The 26,318-nt window shown below is 32.5% G+C and overlaps 1 protein-coding gene across 1 annotated transcript in view; it reads right to left on the bottom strand.

Annotated features, from left to right (window-relative positions):
• Nucleotides 1–3,191: 3,191 nt before the first annotated feature.
• The window catches only part of LOC134704837 (ubiquitin carboxyl-terminal hydrolase 40-like), a 31,955-nt gene continuing 8,828 nt past the window's right edge, over nt 3,192–26,318 (bottom strand). The window contains exons 7-39 of the mRNA XM_063563618.1: nt 26,025–26,111; nt 25,683–25,739; nt 25,226–25,345; nt 24,488–24,622; nt 23,210–23,278; nt 22,940–23,073; nt 22,120–22,280; nt 21,778–21,859; nt 20,440–20,608; nt 19,732–19,790; nt 19,319–19,432; nt 18,905–19,018; nt 17,527–17,640; nt 16,561–16,674; nt 15,891–15,969; nt 15,339–15,446; nt 14,081–14,168; nt 13,602–13,675; nt 12,458–12,647; nt 11,766–11,871; nt 11,266–11,344; nt 10,713–10,763; nt 9,884–9,992; nt 9,491–9,579; nt 8,647–8,770; nt 8,188–8,327; nt 7,790–7,901; nt 7,231–7,465; nt 6,932–6,997; nt 6,301–6,520; nt 5,113–5,202; nt 4,559–4,659; nt 3,192–3,329 (exon numbers count right to left, since the gene is read on the bottom strand). Of these exons, the coding sequence (XP_063419688.1) occupies nt 3,227–3,329; nt 4,559–4,659; nt 5,113–5,202; nt 6,301–6,520; nt 6,932–6,997; nt 7,231–7,465; nt 7,790–7,901; nt 8,188–8,327; nt 8,647–8,770; nt 9,491–9,579; nt 9,884–9,992; nt 10,713–10,763; nt 11,266–11,344; nt 11,766–11,871; nt 12,458–12,647; nt 13,602–13,675; nt 14,081–14,168; nt 15,339–15,446; nt 15,891–15,969; nt 16,561–16,674; nt 17,527–17,640; nt 18,905–19,018; nt 19,319–19,432; nt 19,732–19,790; nt 20,440–20,608; nt 21,778–21,859; nt 22,120–22,280; nt 22,940–23,073; nt 23,210–23,278; nt 24,488–24,622; nt 25,226–25,345; nt 25,683–25,739; nt 26,025–26,111 (3,693 nt within the window). The 3' untranslated portion in view covers nt 3,192–3,226. The remainder of the gene's footprint in view (nt 3,330–4,558; nt 4,660–5,112; nt 5,203–6,300; nt 6,521–6,931; nt 6,998–7,230; nt 7,466–7,789; nt 7,902–8,187; nt 8,328–8,646; nt 8,771–9,490; nt 9,580–9,883; nt 9,993–10,712; nt 10,764–11,265; nt 11,345–11,765; nt 11,872–12,457; nt 12,648–13,601; nt 13,676–14,080; nt 14,169–15,338; nt 15,447–15,890; nt 15,970–16,560; nt 16,675–17,526; nt 17,641–18,904; nt 19,019–19,318; nt 19,433–19,731; nt 19,791–20,439; nt 20,609–21,777; nt 21,860–22,119; nt 22,281–22,939; nt 23,074–23,209; nt 23,279–24,487; nt 24,623–25,225; nt 25,346–25,682; nt 25,740–26,024; nt 26,112–26,318) is intronic.

Below are 26,318 nucleotides of genomic sequence, written 5' to 3'. Positions count from 1 at the left end.
GGGCACCATGGTATAAAACTGAACACACTGGAACACCATGGTATAAAACTGAACACATTGGAAACAAATTAGTCACATCATGATACTGAACCCATTGGAAAACACTGTTGATCACAGTATAATACTGAACACACAGGGAAAACACTGTCCAGACACACTGGAACAATAGTATAGTACTGAACATATAGGAACATCACAATATAAAACTGAACACACTTGGGCACCATGGTATAAAACTGAACACACTGGGACACCATGGTATAAAACTGAACACACTGGGACACCATGGTATAAAACTGAACACATAGGAAACAAATTAGTCACATCATGATACTGAACCCATTGGAAAACACTGTTGATCACAGTATAATACTGAACACACTGGAACATCACAATATAAAACTGAACACACTGGAACATCACAGTATAAAAATGAACACACTGGAACATCACAATATAAAACTGAACACACTGGAACACCATGGTATAAAACTGAACACACTGGGGCACCATGGTATAAAACTGAACACACTGGGGTACCATGGTATAAAACTGAACACACTGGAACACCATGGTATAAAACTGAACACATTGGAAACAAATTAGTCACATCATGATACTGAACCCATTGGAAAACACTGTTGATCACAGTATAAAACTGAACACACTGGAACATCACAATATAAAACTGAACACACTGGAACACCATGGTATAAAACTGAACACACTGGGGCACCATGGTATAAAACTGAACACACTGGGGCACCATGGTATAAAACTGAACACACTGGAACACCATGGTATAAAAATGAACACATTGGAAACAAATTAGTCAAATCATGATACTGAACCCATTGGAAAACACTGTTGATCACAGTATAATACTGAACACACGGAAAACACTGTCCACACACACTGGAACAATAGTATAGTACTGAACATATAGGAACATCACAATATAAAACTGAACACACTGGGGCACCATGGTATAAAACTGAACACACTGGGACACCATGGTATAAAACTGAACACATGGGAAACAAATTAGTCACATCATGATACTGAACGCACAGGAAAAACACTATCCACCACAGTATAAAACTGAACAAACTGGAACACCATGATATAAAACTGAACACACTGGGACACCATGGTATAAAACTGAACACATTGGAACCAAATTAGTCACATCATCATACTGAACACACAGGAAAAACACTGTTCACCACAGTATAAAACTGTCTTGCTTGCATCACTTTTGTAGCAGGTTGGATAAAACCCAGTGCTAGTCAAATTTATGAATAAATATGGTATGTATTCTTTCACCTTAAATTTAGTTCTTGGAGATAGAAGAAAACCCTATTTTATTATAAAGAAATAGGGATTAATTTAGGTCAAAAATATGATCTATTTAGATTTTTTATTGAAACAGTTCAACAATTTAACAATCAACATTTTGTTTGTTATAAAAATGTTTATCACAAAATTCTAACAACCATGAAAATCCTTCTTTTCATATTACCTTCAACTTATAAGAGTAAATAGATCTGCAGGCAATTATAAGAAATACTTAAAAAATACAAAATTTTAACATTGAATGATATACCATTTATTTTATTTTATTTTCCATTATAAGTGGAAAACGTTCCAACTAATATCAGGAAATACTAAACTGTATTGATAATTAAGACATATAACAATAATTGTGTAACAAAGAGAAGATAAACTAAAAATTGGAGTTAACTATAAACTTAGCAAGAACTTTTCTGATATTTAGAATAAAAATAACATGTTACAGCACTGTTTTAAGATAAACGTGTACAACAATATTTTTTCTATACTGTGGATTCATTTATTTTTGTGGATACCAATTTTTCGTGGATTGAGGAAAACTTATATGTTTGTGGATATTTAATTTCATGGTTTTGGAGAAATCTGCATACAAGCCTATAGAAAATTTGGTATTCGTTGAACATTTAATTTCGTGGTTCGTCTGTCCCCACGAAATCCATGAAATAGGTATCCAACGAATAATAATGAATCCACAGTAGTTAAGAGTATTGCATCTATAGGCATTTTTTTTTGTTTGTGGATTTTTTTTATCAACTTCCTTTAAAATGATTTGTTTACCACCTACTTATCTACAGCAAACTACAAACCAAGTTCTCCGCAGGGCGCAGCTTTATAGGACCGCAGAAGTAGAACACTGAAGAGTTGGGACAAGTATAGACAAAATATTCAAGCTTGACACAGCTCTGAATTTGGATTGGGATCAAATTTTTGACATAATATTTCTGACACAATACAAATGTCAAGATCTTACAAATCTATTGTGTAATGCTGTGCAATTAAAGATTTTTTTTTAACTTTTCAAAAATTTGGAATTTGAGAATTTTTATGATTTTTTTTTTATCAAAACTACTACCACCCCCTTTTTTTTGCAACTAGTCCAAAACCTGACATTTCTTTGTACATAATATACATGTAAGGGACGTAAATTCTAACATACCCAACATGGTATGTTAAATGTTTTAGAATTACCTCCCTTACACTGCTTTTAAATTGTCTATTGACAATAGGTTTTTCGATTTTTTGCCCCTAATTTCAAAACATTTTGAGCCATAACACCCCAAAGTCATTACTTACTAGCCCTTAATGGTATGGAAACTTGTGGTTTAATTTCAGGGAAATTCATACCATTCATATGTTTTAAAATGTATAGGCCTTTTATAGATTACTATACATCGTAGGTTTAGCTCATTGTTGAAGGCAGTGCAGTGTGATCTTTGTCATTATGTCTCTAATTGATAGCCATCTAAATGAAAATTATACCACATCTCTTATTTTCATTCTGAAAAGAAACGATGTAGCAGCCAGTGAGTGCTTAACCAGAGACTATGTTTTTTTAGAAAATTATTCTTTATTTATACTGATCATAATACAGATCAGTCCATGCCTCCATTACAAGAACAATACTTTGTTCAACAGAAATATTACTTGAAATTATGTCAACTAATTATAGATTACTACTCCCACATTTTCAGTATAATACAGACTGTGGTCAGATGCTTACAGTAAACATAGTCAGCAACATAAAAAAAATTACAAAAATTGTTTTCATAAATCATCAATGTTGGTATGAGAAGTGACTTCCTCTTGATATCTTATAACTGAATATTGCAATTTCTACTTAGAATAACCCTTATATTTGTTCTGTTTGGAGGAGTTATCTAAAGTCGTCCACTTTTATTGTCAGTGATACTTCAGGTCTACGGGACTTAGACAATGTACTATCTAAGGCATCTTGGTTCTTTTTTCTTTCTTCCCTCCTGAAACACAAATAGGCCATTATACATAGGTATACACAAAATTATCTGGGAATAATAGTAAAAAGTCTTGCCACAAGATTAAAAAAATATGAGTGCAAATGCATCTATTTCCATCAAAATCCAATAATTCTGCAACATAGTCCCAAAGTATACACTTACACTGACAAAGTCAATCCTAATATTCAAGTAAAGTTTCTCACCTTAAAATTGTGTTTGATACATTACTAGACGTAATAAAATTAACGGTACAAATTTTCTTGCACCAGATGCACATTTCGACAATACATGTCTCTTCAGTGATGCTTGTGGCCAAAATATTTGAAATCCAAATCTTATATAAAAGATGAAGAGCTATACTCCAAAAAGTTTAAAAAGTATAGCCAAATCCGTGAAAGGAATCAGAACTTTGCATGAGGGAGATACATTCCTTAATTTATAATAATTTCCAATATTTTGTAACATAACTAGACACTTATGGTCCTTCTTTGTTTGTATACTTATTTATGGCATTTCAAAAGGTCATGTTTATCTCAAAATAACAATTTTATTCTTAATCCATGAAAGGGGCATTAGCTGTCAAATTCATGTTCCACCAATTGGCTAAATTCTCATATTTGAATTGTAACAAACAAACAAGCAAACAAGCAAACAAATATTTTATTTGCAAATCACAGTGCCAAGAACATAATATGATTAATTTTGATTTAATTGATACATGTATATCCAAATTTTTAAAAAAATCTAAAAGAAAAAATTTAATTAAAATAATATGCATCATCGTTTCTTGTATATTTTAGTCTAGACAGCATCTAATTAACTATAGAGGTGACTTCTAAATCTTGCAAGTGAATAATTAATCATCGTTGTTTCTTAGCTTATTTTGATTAAATTTAATGAAAATTGCTGCTAAATGCAAGTTATCATTTAACTATTTCACTTTCATTAATGATTCAACAAAAAAAGATCATATTTTGATTCATTCGCTTTATGCCCATCCATATTTTAAAGGCATTCTTATATGCATTTTAGTCAGAGGGGAAATAGTTTATATATAAGTTGAAATAGGGACTTTTAACTTTTTTTAAAACTATATTCATTTCAACCAAGTATTGAGCCTTTTGTGGTCAATATTATTCTTAGTTAGACACAATGAACATAATATATCTGTATCAGCTTGGTTTTTCAATATTATGTTTTTTAAGATCATTTGATATTTTGACTTAGCTTACTGTTTTTTCTTTTCCTCTGCCTGTTTCAGTAACTCTATCTTGCCTTTGTCATCTTCAATTATACAATAATCTTCTTTTCTTTCATATTCCAACTGTAAATTCTGAAACACATTAAATAATCCTAAAATCTAATGACATAAAATAATCTGGATTGTTATTAAGAAGCAGGACAGACTTTATGCACATATCTCTGAAAACCATAAGCATCTGGTCTCTCAGGTAGGGACTTAAAAAGGCCAGTAACACATGTTATCTGATTCTTTAAAAAAAAGTTTTATCAAGATTGAAATTTCTTATTTAACCAACCTTTAACTTTCTTAGACCTAATCTATTGGGTACTTTAAACAAAAAATATTATGAGGAAGTTCTACTTACATCCATTACCACTAAGAGGGATATAAATTTTATTAGTTCTTGCATTCATGCAATTTACATTTCCTTTTTGCATATATAACAAAGTGTAGCACTGTTATATAGTATTCCTGTCATATACAGAACTCATTTACACCTATCATATAGAGCAGTCATTTTGCTCATAATTCAATAAAGTTTACCTTTATGCCTATAACATCCCCATCTTGTAGGTTATACGGGCCATGTCGCAGGTTAGTTTTCTGTGCTTTCTTCTTGCCTTTACCACTTGACTTGAAAGATAAAAACAATATATTCATCAATTTAATCATTAAAAATTTCCAACACTGAATTGCTATTGATTATATTTTTATGCAAAACTAAAAACTTATTCAACAAAATTGAGAATTTTCACATGTTCGGTCAAAATACACATACCAGAGTAAAGCCCTATTGAATGGGTCAAGAAATAAGCAATTTATACAAGATCGTTTCCTGTCTGATTTGCACAATTTCCTTATTAATGCAGATATTGGCTTCTTATTCTCATAGTTGCCGCTCTTTAATAAACTTCATTATACCAGACCTATGTTCGGTGACGATATAGGAAAACTAGGGGCTCTCACGAACGGAATTTACGGACGAAGGACACCTAGTGATGAGAAAAAAGGTTGATAAAAAAGAAAAACAATATCTGAAATCACTCATAATGAGTTGTTGCATGTTAATGTCTTAATTATTTTCAATGTATGAAAGTTTGAAATTTTTTCAAGTTTTGTAAATATGTATTTTTAGAAAAAGTCTTGATTAAATGTCCAGGACATCACAACATACTTTTACAGTTTCTTTATTCATTTTTATTGTCAAATGTTGGATTTTAAAAGAAATAGATTTACAAAAATATTGACATTTCTAAAGATTGTGATGTTTTTATTTATGTACACTGTATTTATTGGATTTATAGTTTGTATGAAGCAAGCACTAATTCCCTGTTGTTTTTTGCCCCTGATGTGAAGGGGTAGTTTTTCAATAAATAAAAAAACAAAATATATATACAAAGTATTAAAAAAGTATTGTTTTTGGACCCTTTTTGGCTCTTATATCCTAAACAGTTAGGGCAATCATCCCCAACCTTCCTTTTGTGGTTTAAAAACTTGCGTTTAAATTTCATAGAGATCCATTTACTTAAACTCAAGTCATTGTCTGGAAACTAACTGTCTTCTAACAAGGCAAACATCGAGGACGGCATGTTACCAATAAACGATGGCACATTTGTCTTGCTGTGCTATAAAATTATGCAAAAGACAGCTAGATAGCAATTTAGTCATCAACAGTACATAGGTGTTTACACAATATTTCAAGCTCTAAATGGTCCACAGTCTATAACTAACCTTGTTTGGACCCTCTCTTATAATCAACCAATCAAATCTCTTTGAGAAATGTTTAGCCATGCCTAGATGATCTTGTGGTATAAATAGTCTATCTGCTATGGTTTTCTCTAGGCTATTTATAGATGGTCCCTGTGATGTGTCCCAGATTATTTCTACAGATGGAAGGTATTCTTTAGTATTAGGAATTCTCTGTTTAATGTTTAAAACCATCTGGTTTACACTGAAATTTATAAACATATGGATGCTTTACTCCTTTTTAATGTAAAAAATCATCTTTAGAATTACTGTTACTAAAAACTCTATCTTTTTTCTACAGGTTGTCACTATGTTTTCATGCAACTGTGTTAACAAGTCAGAACAACAGTTATTATTGTATGGAGAGTGAAAATACAAAATTCATTTCCATGTAAAATACCATTTTTTATTTGAAAAAGGAAATCAAAGTATTTTCATTGCAACCAATTTCAAAATTATTTATTTCACTGATAAATTAAAGCTGCTTAATCAGAAAAGCAATTGACAATAAAATCTGTGATTACAGTAACCGTAATATAAATGAAAAGATTTTAAAATGATGTCAACAGAATGCTAATAATGAAATAGAATTGTCTTTTTTATTATTACATCTTACTTCAAATTCTCCTCTTCATCTAGAATCTGTACTGCCACTCTATTACAAGATTTCACTTTAAGCTTCCTAAAATAAATAAAATGTCCTTAATAAAACTAAGTTGTAAAACACATTATAAAAGTTCAAATACTAAGGTCATAATTAAAAGTTTTTTGGTTGGATCTCAGTCACTTTTAACAGTATCTGAAGTAGGACATTTTTAAACAAAAGCATCAATAAACTACAATGTAACCTGAACTGAGAGAATTCTACCAATTTAAATCATAAGTATTCCAACAAATAGATAATGTAAAACTTACTGCAATGTTTGACTGGTTCCTTTCAATACTGTAGACAGGTACCCAGATTCCACCATTGTAACCCTTAGAAACCCCTGTGTTGGTAATGATAATTCAGACAGTGAAGGTAAGGTCAATATCTGGAACTTAAACTCTTCCAAGGTCATCACTAAGGCAACTTCTATATCACCCAAGTAAACTGGTTCTTCTGATGTTATACTGGTATCCTGAGGTTTATTGTCTGACCTGAACAAACCTTTAAATATATAACAGTTGTTAAAGATGGACAATTACCGATAAATCTTTTTACACATTATATATTATTATTGTCATTGTCATGCAGTTGTTTCCCATGATATTGTTTTTGTTGTATACCCACCACAGCCCTTATTTTGTGAAAAATATTCGTATATTTTTTCACAACTGGCATAAAAATATGTTGACAACAAGGTTATATTTCTAAGGTAGAGGCCATTATAAGTAGGTAAAACAGTATTCAATGAGGACACATATTATCTCTTGTACATATAAATCAATAACTCATATTAAATTGGTTAATAACATGCATATAATTCAATACCTTGTATCTGATTGGTTAACCAACTGAACATTCCATTTCCTGTATTGTTTGCCGAATCACAAAATGGTTTCCTAGGCGATGGATACAGCCAGATTGGAATTCGTACAAAACCCTGTAAAATAAAAGACAGTAATTTTTTTAGAAACCTCTTGCAACTGATGAGTGCCTTTTAGTTACTGAGCATTCTTTATCTGTATAGTGACTAAAGCAAAACAATAACTCACTAAATATTTACAGACAGAAGTAAGGGAAGATGCCAGGAAATGCCTAACAGCAACCTGAAATAATGACTTTCTTACTTTGGATTCATTTTTTTTTGGGGTGCTAAATCATTAGAAAGCATGTGCAAAAAAAATATGTTTATTATATACAACATATATCATTTGAAAAGTATTTACTTTTGGAGGGAGCTTTCCTTTCACGAGAAGCAAATGGTCACCATGGTTAACTAAACTCATCTCCAAGGTCAAGTCGAGGTCATCAAGTACTTCTGCTGGTTCCCCACACCAATTTGTTTTCTGTAAATGCCAATCATCATCTGTAAGACAAATGTCCTGAGAATTTAATTAACAGACAAGCACTCATTATCTTAAAATAGACATGTGTCCACCTAATGAAGTCTTAAGGACTGTCATTTAATTAATCATTCGAAACATTTTATCTGAATCTAATAATAGCCTTTAATATATTTCATGAATTTTCAAAATCATACATCCTTAACACTATGAGAAAGTAAAATACAAGCTGTTTCTTAAAAAGGACATATACAGGTTTTGATATCTATATAAATGTGAAGTTCAGTTATAACTAACCTTTCTTCAGACTAAATCATGTGTACCCTGTAAAATTAGTATTACCTGTAAACCCTGCCTTAAGGATCATACATTGTAAACAATCTCCTACAGTTGTCATTTTGCCAACAGTAACCTCCAAATCTGAAAGGTCACTTCTAAGGTCACCAGGTGTAAATGTCAAGGTCATCTGTAATTATTTATAAAGGAATTTAAAAAAATGTATCAATGTTAGTTTTTCACGGTTTTTAATTCTCAATAATAATGTATTATATATAATATGCTCCATTATATTCAATTTCTTCCAAGCAATAGGCTGTACTATGACCTATAGCAGTTAATTTTGTGTTATTTAGTCTCTTGTGGATAGTCGTCTCCTTGGCAATCATACCACATCTTATCTTTTACAGATATATGTATTTTATAAGAACATAATTAATATATAATATATAAAGGAATACAACATTAATTACTCCCTGTACTGACTCTGAAACTCCCAACCAATGTTTGTACATATGGAATTCATGTGTATCTTTTTGCGTACTGATTTATCTAATTCTTTTACACAGAGATATTCTATAAAGTGTATAACTTGCTCTTCAGGGTGACCAGACTAAAGTTCATGTTATGACTTATGAAACCACTGACATCAAATTGAAAGCAGAAAATGTGTATAAAGTGCATATTACTTAAATCAAATTCATTTGGTTTATAGTACTAAAAATGCAAAAAATCATATATGACAGTAAGTTTGTTACAGATTCTGTTTTTTTTAATGTAGTAGATTTAATTATTTTTTAAATGCAGTAGTTTGTATTATCAGACAACTGATTCTGTCTACACTTAGTAAATGTTTATTTACGAGAAGATTAAACATTGTACATAGCAGGTTATTTATTTGAAGCCTTACCTGGTTAGTACTGGGAGCTGGTCCTGATTCTAATACTAAGTTACTCCCCTTGGTAATGTTGGCTTCAGTCAGAGTCATGTTCTCATAAACTATAAATAGTTATCAAAGGTAACAGGATTATAATTTAATATATTATATATTATATATTTATATATATATATATTATAAAGAAACAGTAAACTTTTGTAAAAAAATGGTAAAAATCTCAATATATCATGTGATCAAACATATGACAAAACACATTGATATCACAATAATTTACAAAAACAAAGCATTTTCTTCATCAAAAATCTTTCTGTATGTTTTGTAATGTTCCTAAATTCTATGTTTGAATTTTTCAGGAGAAGACTACAACCTTACTCAAAACCAGGTTAAATCTTTAAAATGACTTACTAGGTGATCTTAATCCAAGTGTTTCATGGTCATGACGTAAACGACCTCCATCTATAATATCACTTATACAAAACTTAGATACTGCCATACACTTCACTTCACCTACTGTCTGAAAACATATAAATAGGTTGTATAAAATCATTAAATAAACCTTTTCATGTCATTGATGGTATTTTTTTTTTCAAATGGCTGTTTCATGGTAAAGGAAAACATTTTTCACAACTCACACTGTCACAGGCATAAGCAGATGTTCAATTTGATCTCAAACAAATGTTTAAAGTATAACATTTTGATAAACCTTTTTGAAATTTAATGAAAGAAATTTGTGATCTAAAGCAGGCATATTACATTTTCTCAAAATGACAAGTACTATAACAAATAGGATATCAAAACATAATGACATCATGTCCCCAAATGTATATCTTCCCAAAATGTGTTTATTAAATGGAAAACTCAGCCTTTCCTTGTCTGAATGAAATCAAACTTAACTTTTGTTTTCAAAAATGAATTAAAGTATGTTTCTTCAGATAAATGTAGTATGGAATGTCTAAAAGATTGTATTCATATAGAATAACAAATCTAAGAATTCAATTATTGAAAAATATTCCACGACTGACCAAACAACACATTAATTCACAAATGGGCATAACAATGGGCTTTTTAGAGGAATTGAAGTATAAAATGTATGGAACTATATCATTTTCTATACATTCAAAATTTGTTTTGATGGGAAGACATCGACAACATCTCTTGGTGTATACTGTCTGAGGAGTGAATTAAATGAGATATCTCGGTTATTCATTGCAAACAATGTAATAAATAGATTTACCATGTCTGCTGTTACTTCTAATCTTATGCGCTTGTTGTCATCATGTAAAATCTGTAAACATGAAAATTCAACTTTAAAATTTAAAATTGGGATTCTTGTATTCTAAAATAGAATATGGATTACAAACAATGAAGATAATACAATTTTCATAAAAAAACATTTACTTTCCTTGGTATTTTGCAGGGTTTTTCTTGGTGTGGAATGGATGCAACTTGAAAAGAGTTGATGTTTAGGAGTCAACATTATTAGATCCCTTTTTTGGTCTGCTGCAGTTGATAAATTAAATAATATTGGAGCAGGAACTGCATACTTTCACAAGCCACCTTAGATACATTTGTTCACAGTGTCTTTAGCTGAACTGTTACATTTTTTATGGTATAAGTTTTTGTGGGTTATTGTCTTCCTTTTAATGTTTATTTCATTTTTTTGCTCTGTTTCTTTACTTTGACTTTATATTGCCCTTTAGATATCTTGTTATACATATTCATATTGTGATCCTTTAAAGTTTTGGCAGCTATTTCCCATAATCCAACACATGTATATTGATACTTACACTACTGCTTCGATTTTCTATATAAATAGGATATGATATTTTCATTTTGTTCTGAATGGTTCTGTCTGACACAGGTAGTCTGAAAAAAAAAATACACATGTATCCACATCTGCTAATACTGGCATTAACTAAATAACTGATCTTGTTTTTAACATATTTTAAGAAATATTCGTCTGCCTTAGCTTCCTGATTAATCATGTGACCCAAAACTATCAAGGTCATACCATCATTGTTGTTCCCATAAACATATACAACTTCTCTTCTGTTTTAAAAAGACTTGTTTTACAATAATAAACAAAAAGCCCCAAGTGAGACTGATTTCACCAATACACAATTTCTACCAATGGTACTTTGTTGTCACACATTTTATATCAAAAAGGCCAGGGGCAATAACTCACACTGCATACAAATATTTCCTCTTAAAGATGGTATAAGAAATCAGAAAAATGTTTCTGTAATAAAAGATATTTTGTATCAATAAGAAACCAACTAATTCTTACTTAGATTTGTCCTCTGCAATTATTTCATCTCCATTTTTCAGTCTGAGTGTTTCTAAAGTTGTATCTAATAAATCACTGGAAAAATCTATCAGTTTTGGGTTAGTGTCTACAAATAATTTGTGCATATAGTTATACTATTTCATTTAGTACTCACAAAACATCTATGTTAAAAATATCTTATCGCTTAACCTGGTGATAGTAAGATGGACATATGCTGAATTTAATCTGTACTTAAATTGGGGTTACCGTACATAGTTTTTGGTGGGGTTCTTGTTGCTTAATCTTTAGTTTTCTATGTTGAGTCTTGTGTACTATTATTTGTCTGTTTGTCTTTTTCTTTTTTAGCCAGGGTATTGTCAGTTTGTTTCTTATCTATGAGTTTGAATGTCCCTCTGGTATCTTTTGCCTCTCTTTAAAAATGTTATCAATTTCCACAGCTAGGCATAAATATACAGCATAAATGTTTGTAATATGCCCAAAACTAATATTATGTTAGTTCTTTTGGTTTGATATTAGATAAACTTCACTCTTTCTAACAGTTGAATTCAATTATAATCCTGTTTCAACATTGACAATGAAATTGAATCCACCTAAAAAACCAATTCTTGGTTAAATCAAGTCCTTAATTCTTTTCAGTTCTTATATACTTGTTAAAATTTCTGTCTTTTTTTCGACATTGAATGTTAACTCACCTTGATTTACAATTCTCTTTAATCTCAGATCCTTAGTTCTAATCCGTGTGTCCTCACTTACAATGACCTTGAACTCCTCCAATGTCAACATTTTTGAGAAACCTCTAATAAACAGTTGGTCATTCCCATAAGATATGTTTAATAGAATAGGTTCATGTTCCTGACCAGATGGCACAGTTGTTCCATTCACCTGTAAACAGTTATTGTTTTCAATGGCAGAAGATATTTTATATACAATAGTGTTTTATCTAGATCTGAATAAGGGCACTTTGCAAGTTAACTATACCAAATAGGGCACATAAATAAACTAGTAAGTTATGCATATTCAGTGTTTCTCATAAAAAGATATATAAAGTTAAGCTGGTACATAGTATAATGATATGAATAGTCCTAGAGTTGAGCAACTTAAATAAATAAATTGAAACAATACACATACATTGAAATATATAAATTAATCAGGTGGATCTAAACAAAAGTATGTTATAGTGTGTGGAAAGCATAATTTTTCCTTTCAGGATCAATATTCTTCCATGAGCTGTGCCATTCATGTGTCCCCAGTCATTATCATGAAAATTTAGAACTTCCTACAAAGCTGGTTAATTACCTGACTACCATCCTCAGCTATGAATTTTTAAATGTTGGACAAAAAAAGTTTACAAAAACAACCGATGTTAGACACGCAATTTGGAAAGGAATATGACATTTTCAATACAATAAATGAATAACAAATTTATTTCAGGCATTTTTCACCATATTCTTACAAAGTAAACCGAAATTAAGAATGATTTGATGGAAAAAATAATCATTGATGAAAGATTGAAGTTAAAAAATAACAGGTGAGCGATTCTGGTTCTATAGAGTTTTCGGACCCTATGCCCTTTTTCTTCTGAAAAATTTGAAGCCATGTGCCTTTTGTATAATCTGGGTCGAGATTAAATTGTGGTATTGTGTTTTTCATTGATCGAATCAAATCATTTATGTCCTTTTATGTTATGATGCAGACAATTAACAGGTGAACAAAATATTGTTATTTAAAAATTAATATGACCAATTCAAAAAGTCATCAAAGCTATGGTCAAATAGTATGCTTAAATTATCTTATCTTGTTCATTTGACAAATTGTATAAAATATAGATCTACTAACCAGATGACCATCCCATATAAATAACATGGATCCATCATCAATAGTAATGTCCTTTAGCTGTTTACTGTCTTCACCTGTAATAATTATTGTTCATTAGTCAGGTAGATATCACATTAATTTAAAACTTAAACTTTTGTTCTCTTTTATAAGATTATCTATGAAATAATAATTGTTTTACACATTTGAAAAATATTTCTTAATAAAAGACTGAAGTTACTGATATCATATACAATAAGCATGCTCAGGAATAAATGTATGTTTCACCTTAAGCTTTGTATCTATTTGTCGGTTTAAATAAAAAAAAAATATGGTTTTGAATGTGATGGGACTAACTCAGCCCAATATTTTAAAATCCAAACATTTGGATTTCATCTATAAAGGACTATATATATATATCTGTTTTAAGAAAGGACTGATGAATAAAGAAGTCTTCTGAAGTATCAATCCATAACAGATCTATTTAACATGTAATCATTTACCAGATAAAAACTCATACAAATGGTGGCCTGCTGGTAACTCCTTCATCCTCTGTATTACAAATATTTCAGGTACCAGTTCTCCACCTAACTGAAAAACAGAATGAATAGAAAATCATAAAAATACTCAAGATTATAAGATTTTCTCATTTCTATTCACTGATTTCAGATACATTGTAAAACCATAATGCATGGTAACATTTATTTAAACATTGTGACATTGCAAATATACAGGAAAGTGCACAAATATCAAAGTCTTTTATTCTCATAAAAAGAATGATTTCCCTAAACCATTTTCACATCACTATATTTATGATTATGAATATCAACTCCAAGTTTGAAAGTCCAAATCATTAAACACAAAATTCCATATAAATTTCTAAGAACTATTCTATTAATCATGAAAGTATTTCTCATATACAACACACAACACAATGTTTCAAGCAAATGATGCCCATGTTCATTCAGATAATATACTTATAGATTCTCCTTTCAGTCAGAATAAAAGATGAAAATACTAGAACTAGAAACAAGGAAGTAATTGTTTGAGTATGCTTGAAATGCACTGTAAATCATTCCCTTACTGTAATATGGACTACATATTTTAATATTTTAACTTGCCATAGACTTACCATTCTGTGATATTTGATGCTAAGCATACTTATCTTTATACAAACTATACAATAAATTGGAAATGTGTCCATGGGAAACAGATGATACTCCCGCTTGCATATCATATAAAGTTATAAAGGGACATAACTGACAAACAGTTAAAGTGATGCTATCAAAATTTGTACTTGATCTGAGTTTTGTGGTAATTAACAAGCATTGTGTATAAATTTCATAACATTTGGTTGAGGCCAATTTAAGTTAGAGAATTTAAATGAAAAATTAAAGCAACTTTTCCAAAGGGGCATAACTCTAGAACAGTAAAAGTGACACCATAAAAAGTCAAATTTGATCTGTATATTGTGGTAATAAACATTGTGTACAATTTCCATATCATAACAATTGGTTGAAGCTGAATTAAATTAGAGAACATTTTTTTTTCTATTTGTAAAGAAGCATAGCTCTAGATGTTTTATTTATTTTTGGAATTAAGCATTGTGTTTAAGTTTCATAACATTTGGTTGAGGCAAACTAAAGTTAAAGAATGGAAACCAGCTTTGGGATAGCTTACTGCCTCCTCCGGGGCATTAAAATGTGAATTATAAACATAACAAAACTGCACTAGTACTGTTCCAATAACATTAGTACTGACCTCAGTTACAGCTATTTTTAGATCCCCTATAGTTTTCCTCCTGTCAATAGTAAGTTCCATCCATCCACACTGGTCTTGTCTAGGATGTAATGACCCAGAGTAGTATCCCTATTACTACCCTCTAACATTAGTACTGACCTCAGTTACAGCTATTTTTAGATCCTCTATAGTTTTCCTCCTGTCAATAGTAAGTTCCATCCATCCACACTGGTCTTGTCTAGGATGTAATGACCCAGTGTAGTATCCCTATTACTACCCTCTAACATTAGTACTGACCTCAGTTACAGCTATTTTTAGATCCTCTATAGTTTTCCTCCTGTCAATAGTAAGTTCCATCCATCCACACTGGTCTTGTCTAGGATGTAATGACCCAGTGTAGTATCCCTATTACTACCCTCTAACATTAGTACTGACCTCAGTTACAGCTATTTTTAGATCCTCTATAGTTTTCCTCCTGTCAATAGTAAGTTCCATCCATCCACACTGGTCTTGTCTAGGATGTAATGACCCAGTGTAGTATCTCTATTACTACCCTCTAACATTAGTACTGACCTCAGTTACAGCTATTTTTAGATCCTCTATAGTTTTCCTCCTGTCAATAGTAAGTTCCATCCATCCACACTGGTCTTGTCTAGGATGTAATGACCCAGAGTAATACCCCTATTACTACCCTCTAACATTAGTACTGACCTCAGTTACAGCTATTTTTAGATCCCCTATAGTTTTCCTCCTGTCAATAGTAAGTTCCATCCATCCACACTGGTCTTGTCTAGGATGTAATGACCCAGTGTAGTACCCCTATTACTACCCTCTAACATTAGTACTGACCTCAGTTTCAGCTATTTTTAGATCCCCTATAGTTTTCCTCCTGTCAATAGTAAGTTCCATCCATCCACACTGGTCTTGTCTAGGATGTAATGACCCAGTGTAGTATCCCTATTACTACCCTCTAACATTAGTACTGACCTCAGTTACAGCTATTTTTAGATCCTCTATAGTTTTCCTCCTGTCAATAGTAAGTTCCATCCATCCACACTGGTCTTGTCTAGGATGTAATGCCCCAGAGTAGTATCCCTATTACTACCCTCTAACATTAGTACTGACCTCAGTTACAGCTATTTTTAGATCCCCTATAGTTTTCCTCCTGTCAATAGTAAGTTCCATCCATCCACAATGGTCTTGTCTAGGATGTAATGACCCAGAGTAGTATCCCTATTACTACCCTCTAACATTAGTACTGACCTCAGTTACAGCTATTTTTAGATCCCCTATAGTTTTCCTCCTGTCAATAGTAAGTTCCATCCATCCACACTGGTCTTGTCTAGGATGTAATGCCCTAGAGTAATACCCCTATTACTACCCTCTAACATTAGTACTGACCTCAGTTACAGCTATTTTTAGATCCCCTATAGTTTTCCTCCTGTCAATAGTAAGTTCCATCCATCCACACTGGTCTTGTCTAGGATGTAATGACCCAGTGTAGTACCCCTATTACTACCCTCTAACATTAGTACTGACCTCAGTTACAGCTATTTTTAGATCCCCTATAGTTTTCCTCCTGTCAATAGTAAGTTCCATCCATCCACACTGGTCTTGTCTAGGATGTAATGCCCCAGTGTAGTATCCCTATTACTACCCTCTAACATTAGTACTGACCTCAGTTACAGCTATTTTAAGATCCTCTATAGTTTTCCTCCTGTCAATAGTAAGTTCCATCCATCCACACTGGTCTTGTCTAGGATGTAATGCCCCAGTGTAGTATCTCTATTACTACCCTCTAACATTAGTACTGACCTCAGTTACAGCTATTTTTAGATCCCCTATAGTTTTCCTCCTGTCAATAGTAAGTTCCATCCATCCACACTGGTCTTGTCTAGGATGTAATGACCCAGTGTAGTATCTCTATTACTACCCTCTAACATTAGTACTGACCTCAGTTACAGCTATTTTTAGATCCTCTATAGTTTTCCTCCTGTCAATAGTAAGTTCCATCCATCCACACTGGTCTTGTCTAGGATGTAATGCCCCAGTGTAGTATCTCTATTACTACCCTCTAACATTAGTACTGACCTCAGTTACAGCTATTTTTAGATCCTCTATAGTTTTCCTCCTGTCAATAGTAAGTTCCATCCATCCACACTGGTCTTGTCTAGGATGTAATGCCCCAGTGTAGTATCCCTATTACTACCCTCTAACATTAGTACTGACCTCAGTTACAGCTATTTTTGGATCCTCTATAGTTTTCCTCCTGTCAATAGTAAGTTCCATCCATCCACACTGGTCTTGTCTAGGATGTAATGCCCTAGAGTAATATCCCTATTACTACCCTCTAACATTAGTACTGACCTCAGTTACAGCTATTTTTAGATCCCCTATAGTTTTCCTCCTGTCAATAGTAAGTTCCATCCATCCACACTGGTCTTGTCTAGGATGTAATGCCCTAGAGTAATACCCCTATTACTACCCTCTAACATTAGTACTGACCTCAGTTACAGCTATTTTAGATCCCCTATAGTTTTCCTCCTGTCAATAGTAAGTTCCTGCCATCCACACTGGTCTTGTCTAGGATGTAATGACCCAGTGTAGTATCCCTATTACTACCCTCTAACATTAGTACTGACCTCATTTACAGCTATTTTTAGATCCCCTATAGTTTTCCTCCTGTCAATAGTAAGTTCCTGCCATCCACACTGGTCTTGTCTAGGATGTAATGACCCAGTGTAGTATCTCTATTACTACCCTCTAACATTAGTACTGACCTCAGTTACAGCTATTTTTAGATCCCCTATAGTTTTCCTCCTGTCAATAGTAAGTTCCATCCATCCACACTGGTCTTGTCTAGGATGTAATGCCCCAGTGTAGTATCTCTATTACTACCCTCTAACATTAGTACTGACCTCAGTTACAGCTATTTTTAGATCCTCTATAGTTTTCCTCCTGTCAATAGTAAGTTCCATCCATCCACATTGGTCTTGTCTAGGATGTAATGCCCCAGTGTAGTATCCCTATTACTACCCTCTAACATTAGTACTGACCTCAGTTACAGCTATTTTTAGATCCTCTATAGTTTTCCTCCTGTCAATAGTAAGTTCCATCCAACCACACTGGTCTGGTCTAGGATGTAATGCCCCAGTGTAGTATCCCTATTACTACCCTCTAACATTAGTACTGACCTCAGTTACAGCTATTTTAGATCCCCTATAGTTTTCCTCCTGTCAATAGTAAGTTCCATCCAACCACACTGGTCTTGTCTAGGATGTAATGACCCAGTGTAGTATCCCTATTACTACCCTCTAACATTAGTACTGACCTCAGTTACAGCTATTTTTAGATCCTCTATAGTTTTCCTCCTGTCAATAGTAAGTTCCATCCAACCACACTGGTCTGGTCTAGGATGTAATGCCCCAGAGTAATACCCCTATTACTACCCTCTAACATTAGTACTGACCTCAGTTACAGCTATTTTTAGATCCCCTATAGTTTTCCTCCTGTCAAAAGTAAGTTCCATCCATCCACACTGGTCTTGTCTAGGATGTAATGCCCTAGAGTAATACCCCTATTACTACCCTCTAACATTAGTACTGACCTCAGTTACAGCTATTTTTAGATCCCCTATAGTTTTCCTCCTGTCAATAGTAAGTTCCATCCATCCACACTGGTCTTGTCTAGGATGTAATGCCCTAGAGTAATACCCCTATTACTACCCTCTAACATTAGTACTGACCTCAGTTACAGCTATTTTTAGATCCTCTATAGTTTTCCTCCTGTCAATAGTAAGTTCCATCCATCCACACTGGTCTTGTCTAGGATGTAATGACCCAGTGTAGTATCTCTATTACTACCCTCTAACATTAGTACTGACCTCAGTTACAGCTATTTTTAGATCCTCTATAGTTTTCCTCCTGTCAATAGTAAGTTCCATCCATCCACACTGGTCTTGTCTAGGATGTAATGACCCAGTGTAGTATCTCTATTACTACCCTCTAACATTAGTACTGACCTCAGTTACAGCTATTTTTAGATCAGCTATAGTTTTCCTCCTGTCTATAGTAAGTTCCATCCATCCACACTGGTCTTGTCTAGGATGTAATGCCCTAGAGTAATACCCCTATTACTACCCTCTAACATTAGTACTGACCTCAGTTACAGCTATTTTTAGATCCTCTATAGTTTTCCTCCTGTCAATAGTAAGTTCCATCCATCCACACTGGTCTTGTCTAGGATGTAATGCCCCAGTGTAGTATCCCTATTACTACCCTCTAACATTAGTACTGACCTCAGTTACAGCTATTTTAGATCCTCTATAGTTTTCCTCCTGTCAATAGTAAGTTCCATCCATCCACATTGGTCTTGTCTAGGATGTAATGCCCCAGTGTAGTATCCCTATTACTACCCTCTAACATTAGTACTGACCTCAGTTACAGCTATTTTAGATCCTCTATAGTTTTCCTCCTGTCAATAGTAAGTTCCATCCATCCACACTGGTCTTGTCTAGGATGTAATGCCCTAGAGTAATACCCCTATTACTACCCTCTAACATTAGTACTGACCTCAGTTATTGCTATTTTTAGATCCTCTATAGTTTTCCTCCTGTCTATAGTAAGTTCCATCCATCCACACTGGTCCTGTCTAGGATGTAATGCCCCAGTGTAGTATCCCTATTACTACCCTCTAACATTAGTACTGACCTCAGTTACAGCTATTTTTAGATCCTCTATAGTTTTCCTCCTGTCTATAGTAAGTTCCATCCATCCACACTGGTCTTGTCTAGGATGTAATGCCCCAGTGTAGTATCCCTATTACTACCCTCTAACATTAGTACTGACCTCAGTTACAGCTATTTTAGATCCTCTATAGTTTTCCTCCTGTCAATAGTAAGTTCCATCCATCCACACTGGTCCTGTCTAGGATGAAATGCCCCAGTGTAGTATCCCTATTACTACCCTCTAACATTAGTACTGACCTCAGTTACAGCTATTTTTAGATCCTCTATAGTTTTCCTCCTGTCAATAGTAAGTTCCATCCATCCACACTGGTCTTGTCTAGGATGTAATGCCCCAGAGTAGTATCCCTATTACTACCCTCTAACATTAGTACTGACCTCAGTTACAGCTATTTTTAGATCCCCTATAGTTTTCCTCCTGTCTATAGTAAGTTCCATCCATCCACACTGGTCTTGTCTAGGATGTAATGCCCCAGAGTAGTACTCATAGGATTGGCTGAAGTGGATCTGCACAGTAATAGTGTTAACTTCTATCTCATATTCCTGTCTGAAAACATATCATCTCTGGTCAAACATTGAATATATCACTAACCATTCCTTTTATTTTCTCACTCCATTCAACTTTGATGTTTTAAGTACTTTTTTTCTATAGAATTAACTTTGATGTTATAATATAAAAAAAAAAGATGTGGTATGATGGCTAATGAGACAACTCTCCACACGAGACAAAAATGACACAGAAATTAATAACTAAAGGTCATTATACAGCCTTCAACAATGAGCAAAGCCCATGCCACATAGTCAGCTATAGAAGGCTCCAAATGACAATGTAAAACAATTCAAACTAGAAAACTAATGGACTTATTTATATGAAAAAGGAACCAAAAACAAATATGTAACATATGAACAAAGGACAACCATTGAATTACAGGATCCTGACGTGGGACAGGCACATACATACATAATGTGGCGGGGTTAATCATGTTAGCGGGATAAGTACTTTGTTTTGCTGAGATACCTTTGATGTTATACATACATTTTTCTGAAGAGTTAACCTTTGGGTGCAATCAACAGTTTTTTTCTATGATGTCATATTTTGAGGGACCATGCATATGTGACCCTTACTGGTGGACTGATTAATAAAGATACATGTATAAAACTAGATATCACTGGAATCAGCATGTTCTCTAGTTAATAATGAAATAAAAATAATGTGTACTTTTAATATATTATAAAAATTTCATCCAATGAACATGGGGGAAAAAAGGTATAATTTTAACATACAAAACTTGAAATCAGGTCATGTGCACACCCATGAAGACACGATCCATGCACATTTTCATAATCAAAACTGTATGAATTTTGTAGGTTTTTACCTGGCCTTTCAATAAAACAGTCTCCTGCTCCGAAAAGAGCTACAGTGGCTGCAAATAAGTTTTCAATTTTCACTGCTAAAAAAACAGGCTGTTTACAGTGTTGTCTCCCCTCGAAACATGTATATTTAATATAATTTTTTAAATTATTTCAATCATTCAACCTGTTTTAATTGAAAGCTAATTAACTAATTTTTACAATCAAATACAAAAAAACATGATACTTTTTCACCAAGTAAGTAAATAAACAGGGGTTTCCCTCCATGGTTATTTTTAGTCAGGGAATAACCACTAGTTTTTTGTATACGAAACTGTTTATAGCACCCTTTATGATGTTAAATACCTTTTTCTACTGAGTTCATCATTTTCTATGATAATATCTGTTACTAAGTTATCTGGAACCTTGTAGGCTGGATTTCCTTCAGCTAAAATTACAAAACATAATCACTTTGATAATGACCAAAAACGAAGATACATTCCTAAAATTTATTGAACTAGTGTTGTGCCCTTCAATATGAATTTCAAAGTTAACAGACAACATCAACATATTGTTGTTGTTTATTTTTATTCATAACATTTCTATTTTTACTTGTTTTATGCCCAGTATCATTAGGTGAGAATCAGTGACATGGCTAGTAAGGATTATAATACACATGTGTAATGAAATAACTTATAATGATTATACCTTCTTTAGGTCTTGTTAAAGTCTTCCTTCTGTAGAACAACATATAAGCACTCTCTTTTCCTTGGTATTGTTTTTCTATTTCCTTTTCTCTGATTGGAGAGACTCTTGAGTCATCAAAGTTAAACCAAGCTTGACCAGGCATTGGTGTTGGTGATTGTGGTCTATAACATAAATAAGAGGTTTTTATTATCTTCTATTTGTTCCAAATATATATGTAATATAATCTATTTAGATGATAAACTAATCCTGAATGTCTTCAACAGCCAAAGAAAGATTTTTATAATGAATATTCCCCAAAAATATTTAAAAATAATAAAATATCACTTAGTAATTACCTCTGTGTTTAGAGGCTATGAAATCAAACCTATATCAATGGTTACAGGCTATGCAATCAAAACATACCTATATCAATGGGAATATTAGTTCTCTTTATGGTTCTCCAGAAGAGTGGATCTCTTCCCTGATTTGGCATTCAAATTAGAAAGATCATATCATAAGGAACATGTGTTATAAGTTTCAAGTTGATTCGATTTAAACTTCATCAAAAACTACCTTGACCAAAAACTTAAACCTGAAATAGGAGAAACGGCCGGACGAACAGGCCCACAGACCAGAAAACATAATGGCCATAAAAGGGCATAATAATAAATGGGACATAAAAAGAAGATGAAACAACTTATACACATGGTTTACTTCTGTCAAGATAATCCAGTAGATTCTCTATAATTGTGACACTAAATGTGAATTAGTTTACTAATCAACAAAACAAGAGCTGAAACAGAGAGGGGTGATTGAGAGAACTTCAGAATAAGAAGATTACCTTTTGTTTCTTGGCTCAGCATTTGTTGTAGATGAATTTTCTTCTTTATCAGCCTTCACTTGAGTAGAATTTCCAAGTGAGACCTGATTACTACCAGAATCAAGTACAAATATATCATGATGTTTTTCTAAAAACTGAAAATAAAACAAGAAATTCATATACATAAAATTGTTAACATTAACCTATTTCTAATGTAAATGATGAAGTACCAAATTTGAAGTAACTTTTTCATTATATATACAATGTTTTTCAGTATTTACCATAACTGACCTTAACAATAGATCCAAAGTTTTTCCTAAATCTTTTGTTCCATGATACTCCAGTCTGTTTACTTATCTCCTGTTAAAAAACAAAAACAATTATCAATCCTTGAGCCATAGAATTTTAAAGTGTAAGTTCTATGGCAAATGTCAGAAACATAGGAATAAAAAAGGAAAGGATTGTCTGCATATCATTTCTATTAACTTCAACTGCATTTAACTTTTCCACACAAGAATAACCCTCTCCAAATCTAGCATGTTAATCAAAACTATAAAATGCTTTAATCAGTGGATAATAAGAGTCAACTTTCGTATTATAAAAAGAGGATAAAACTGATACTCCAGCTAAAATTAGTCTCTTGGGGGAAAGAATTAAAATTTTTAAAATCTTATATTCTACCCCATGATTAAGTTTGTGTATTAGCCCTTACCATACTTAATATAATGGCTGTTCCCAAAATACTGTTATTTGGCTCCAATGGCTCTCCATACTTTTGGAGATCAACCTTATGACATTTATTTCAAAGTGAGTGCATGTTATCTCAATCTTACACTATCAATAGTAGTGTTCCTTCCTATGTTTTAATGTTCAATTTTACCTAAAATAAGAATTTAACAAGAATGTGTCCCCAGTACAAGGATGCCCAATCCGCACTATCATTTTTTATGTTTAGTGGACAGTGAAAATGGGGGAAAATCTCTCATTTGGCATTAAAATTACAAAGATCATATCTGACATAGAGAATATGTGTACTAAGTTTCAAATTGATTGGACTTCAACTTCATCAAAAATAACCTCGATCAAAAACTTTAACCTGATGTGCAGACGAATGGACGAACAGACAGATGGACACACAGACCAGAAAACATAATGCCCATAAATGGGGCATAAAGATTGAAATCTGATAAAACTCAGTTTTTTGAAGGGGTGAGCATCCTCTCAATATCTGACACATGATGTTCAGAGCTCTATCACTAGGAAACAACTACTTCTTGTTGCAGGTCCATTTGAAGTAAAAAATTGAAAAATTTGGATTTTTAATCAAAAAAAATCTTCTTTAGACTGCTGTACCAAGATCAGTTTCACTTGGACATAAGGAATGTTGTGTTAAATTTATTTATTGGGGTCCACTCTACATGCAGACCACTGATTGATACATCTATCAGCATAGCACAGTCTTCCAGGTCAAGAAATGGGACAAAAAATTGTCAAAATTGATGTTTTTTGCACCAGATGACCAATTTTCTATAAGTTCTACAGGGGAGTCTTTTTTGATATATTACTTACAGCACACAGTTTGTCTATAGTGAGGACTTGATTTCTGACTAGAATGGCCTGTATCAGTTCTACAGGAGAGTCTACCTCAATGTAGTCCACTTCTCCAGTACTGGGGTCTGTTGGAAGCTGGATAGGTTCTTCATCCTAATATTTAAAGAATTATTCAGTATTCATACATTGTAAGAAAATATAAAATGTATTTGCAAAACCTACAGAAACAGTAAGAAATGCCAGGCTAGCAACAGTTGATGTTACCTTTATTGCTTTTTGTGATCTGTACACCTTGTTAATATTGTATTGGAATAGGTAATCGTAGGAGATACTATAATTTGTTTTTCGTTTGTAAACAGCAGGTAGTTAACTTTCATAGATCCTTTTTTACTTATAATCTGTGTCATTTGGTCTCTTGTGAAGAGTTTTCTCATTGGAAATCATACCACATCTTCTTATTTTTATATTGTTAGAGGTTTTACATTCTACAAACCAACCAAGCCTAAGGGAGAAACAAATCCCAACAGATGAATATAAAGTTTTACTTAATTTTGTCTTTACTACTATGTTGATATCTCTTTTATTCAATGTGTATCATTTTTTAACATATATCTACACCGAAACAATGATTTTGTAAAATGCTATTAGTGCAAAAGTTCCATATCAAAACAGAATGTCTGGTCAAGCAAACAGAAATATTACTTGATGATTGTTTCCCAATCTACAGATTAACAAACTATTGTAATGTCTACTAACTGGATGAGTCCACTTCCCTAGAGAGTCTACATCCTTTATAAATGCATGATAATGACCGCCATAGGCTCCTCCTTTATGAATCACTACAGAAAACAACTCATACTCTGAAGAAAGCTCTGCCTGAAAATGAAAAAAGTATTTGTTGATTTTTCACAGGTTCAGACTCAAGGTGCTATACAGTTTTGAAAGATAACATAAAAAACTAAAGTGGAGAACAATTAAGTAGATGATAGTCCATCATAAAACAATCATAGATACTGTAGTGACCTCTGTAGGTTTTAATCAGCTATCTAGTCAAAAGATATAGAAAGTGATAGATAGCTAGATGTTTTGTTTGATAATGATCAATAATTACATATATATATTTTCTTAAAATTTTCTGAAAATGGTTTAACAAAATGTTTCAATAAAAATACAATTAATCAATAGAGTTATGTCCCTTATAACATAATAATACCTTTTCACAATATGGTGCCATGTCAATGGTATGCGGGAAAACCAGTCTTCCTGCCTCCTACAAAATAATATATCTTCTGAATAAAAATCATATAAATCTGATGTGAGAATTAATCTTTTAAAACAGTAATAATTGATTCAATGCTTAAACTATTGTGTAGAACATTTAAAAAATAAACATATGTTTGAAATGCCAAAAGACACAATAGTTATTTATTATTGTACAAGACAAATATCCAGAATTATTAATTTGTATGTTGGCATATTTGTAACTATTCTGTAGCATGTAATTAATTTTTGCAGGTTCCTATGATGTTCAACTGTTTATCTCTCTTAATCATACCTTGTATCTCTCCATCTTCTGGTAATCAAAACTAAATCTTAGAAAAGAGATAGACAAAATTTCTGGTAAACTTCTTAATTTGGCTCCCTAAAATAACATAATAAAAGTTAAAATTAACAGAACATATCTGGCAGGGAATATAACATATTTATATAAGTATTCCTGAGTATAACATATAAATAATACATGAAAATAAACTTACTTTGTGCTACAATTCACTCTGAGTTTCATAAAAAAAACAAGAATAGGATAAAAGTCTACAAGATTACATATTAAATTTCAAGCTGACATTTT

The sequence above is a fragment of the Mytilus trossulus genome, chromosome 2 (assembly GCF_036588685.1).
Source record: "Mytilus trossulus isolate FHL-02 chromosome 2, PNRI_Mtr1.1.1.hap1, whole genome shotgun sequence".
NCBI classification, from domain to species: Eukaryota; Metazoa; Mollusca; class Bivalvia; order Mytilida; family Mytilidae; genus Mytilus; species Mytilus trossulus.
This window is presented reverse-complemented; position numbering and strand designations above follow the sequence as displayed.